This window comes from Telopea speciosissima, chromosome 2 (assembly GCF_018873765.1).
Source record: "Telopea speciosissima isolate NSW1024214 ecotype Mountain lineage chromosome 2, Tspe_v1, whole genome shotgun sequence".
Classification (NCBI taxonomy): Eukaryota; Viridiplantae; Streptophyta; class Magnoliopsida; order Proteales; family Proteaceae; genus Telopea; species Telopea speciosissima.
In genome coordinates, this window is record NC_057917.1 from 4,509,455 (window position 1) to 4,512,154 (window position 2,700).

Here is a 2,700-nt window from a genome sequence, read left to right on the forward strand (position 1 = left end):
AATTCCAATTTATCAATCACGTGGAACACATACATTATAAGCCTATAAAGCTAATCAAATAAGAATAATTAAATCATAATTGTGTAATTACCATATTTCTTGGGATAGAGAGTCATGTCCATCAAGGGAGTGTAGATGTCCGCATAAGCAAGTTTAGCACCAGGGAGTGTAGCTTCCCACCTTGTGATATAACCTTGAAGCTTGGCGTTGTAGGACTGCGAATCCACATTTTGTTCATCTAAACACTTATGTTGTAGTATGTTAGGACCTAGTGTGACGGTACCCACAGTCACTTGAATCGGCAAACAACCAATCGGTGGAAGACCCGTTATCATAATCTTTCTTGCTCCATTTCTATAAAGACCCTGTAATTAATTTACATAACAATATTAATGAAATAAGAAGCTAAAGATTCTGTGTGCTCAATTCTTTAATATATTTTTCATTCATCCCAAAAAACAAAAAAAAAAAATCTTATGTACGTACCTTGACAAAAGTCTCAAGGTTTCTGAGAAGGAAATCCTAGTAACCCGACAACGAATACTCCGCCCTCCTTGTGGGTATATCGTAATAGTTAAACAACATATCGTTGGTTGAAGCACCAACTGTGAATATCAGAATATGGCATTCTGGATTATATTAGCTGCAGTGGCATTGCCTACTGTAGCCTGGATCCGAGCTACGCATTTTTTAAAATCAACCAATTGAGTTGACATGTGTATTACATTTCGTAAGTTAGCAGTCATGTCGTCCAATCCGGTACCAGCAGAGGCAAAACTGACACCGGTGAGCAAGTTGTGGTTGGTGATGTTGGGATCAAGGTAGGCTGGCACAGAATCCTTAATCCCTAGACTCGAAACAATCATGTCCGTAACGAATTTCTCATTTGTGAAACTGCCGGTAGCAATACCACCTTTGAAGTCACGGCCGTATGGTGGATGATCACCTCGGAGTGAGGTGGTCAATCTGTCATTATTCCCTGGGTCTAAAGTTGAATCTCCGAAAACAAAGAGAGCAGTAATATTGTAATTCTTAGGATTAATTTGAGAAGAAGCCACTACTACTACTACAAGAAGATCAGAGAAATAGGAGACAGTAACTAGAGTGAAGAAGAATAAGGCGATAGAAATGACACGTCCTTTCTCCATGGTCAATCAATTGAGAACACGTACCAGTACTTATTGGTCAACCAACATTCACAACCACCACGTACTGCTTGATTATTTACACTGTTCTAATTCTTAATTATATATATATATATATATATATATATATATAGGCTTTGATAGCAAGAGTTTGGTAGAATATGGTCCCTACCATGTGGACTACATTGCTCAGACAGTTGTGATTCGTTGAGTTATTATCCAACATACTCACTCGATTAACCTTAACCTTTCCTCCTCTCTCATCTGTAATCACGCCTTTTGAAGTGCCGCAATTGTAGCATAGAGCAATGGTTTTGGTTTAAACGATTTTGGTTTTAAATGGTTTCGATTTCAACGGTTTACGGTTTTAAATGGATTTATTAAATAATCTAAATAATTCTAAACACTTTTTTTTTATTATTGAAACTATTTTTTTTTTTTTATTGAAATATATGTAAACTTGAGGGTCTTGTCGTAGGAGGTGATTGGACCTTGCAATTCCTATTTTTTGTTTTCTAGATTTCCTTGTCTTTTTGTATATCCTAATTCTCTTTTATATACATGATCTTTTAACCATTAAAAAAAAAAAGCATTGAATTGAATTGATTATTTTTATATCTTTAATACTTGTAAGGTTATAATAATTGTTTACAAGTTTTAATTTTTAATTCAAGTAAATGTAAACTTAACATTTATTGAATTGATTATTGTAATTTTAATAATGAATGACTTAACTTACCATGTATATATTAACCGGTTTATGTAAACGGTTGACCATTGATTTAAATGGTATGGTTCGATTTGGTTTAAACCGTTAAACTAAACGATCTCAAATTTGAAATCAAAATCTAATTGCCCATTTATTAAACAGTTTCACAATTTTGATTTAAACGGTTTGATTCGTTTCGATAAACGGTTTCAGTTTGGTTTTGACACCCTTACATGTAAGCTGATAAGTGATAATAAGTTGTCCACTTGTCCTTTCAATGAGATTTTCAATCCATTATTTTTTTAAATTTTCATATAGTTTTTTCTCCATGCATGTACTTTCCTCGATCTCTTTCTCTATTTTCTAATCAATTTGAAGGAAACCAAATTGAAAATGAATGTTTGAAGAATATATATTAATGAATAAACATTCTTAGATCTATGAACAGCCACTCGGTTGGTTGGTGGCTTACCAATTGAAGTGCATGCCCCTAGGAGGTCATGGGATCAACTCTCCTATCACATTTATGCCATAAAAAGGCAGCCTTTCCACCTTTCCCCTTCCTTGGTAGTTGTAGATTTAAGGTCCTTAGTTAGTGTGTTGGTAATTATGTTTAAAATCAAATTTCAAAATTCCTATCATTTTCAAAAAGTTGTTTGGTGTTTTTCCCTCCCACAAGGTTTAGAGGGTTTTGTTCTCTTGGAAGTTGTTTTCATATAAAGCATTATGTGTGTGGGAAGTTTAATCTTACCTTGATGGTGGATATTGAGTGGAAAGTGAGATTTATATGTTGGAATGGAAATTACAATGGGAAGGGTTCTTGAAGAGATACATCTCTCCACCCAC

At 34.3% G+C, this 2,700-nt stretch overlaps 1 protein-coding gene across 1 annotated transcript; it reads right to left on the bottom strand.

Moving 5' to 3' along the window:
• Positions 1-614: 614 nt before the first annotated feature.
• On the bottom strand, positions 615-1,148 carry LOC122649599 (GDSL esterase/lipase At2g40250-like). Its single transcript, XM_043842812.1, has one exon. The coding sequence runs from the start codon at positions 1,146-1,148 to the stop codon at positions 615-617; it is 534 nt and encodes a 177-aa protein (XP_043698747.1).
• Positions 1,149-2,700: the final 1,552 nt, after the last annotated feature.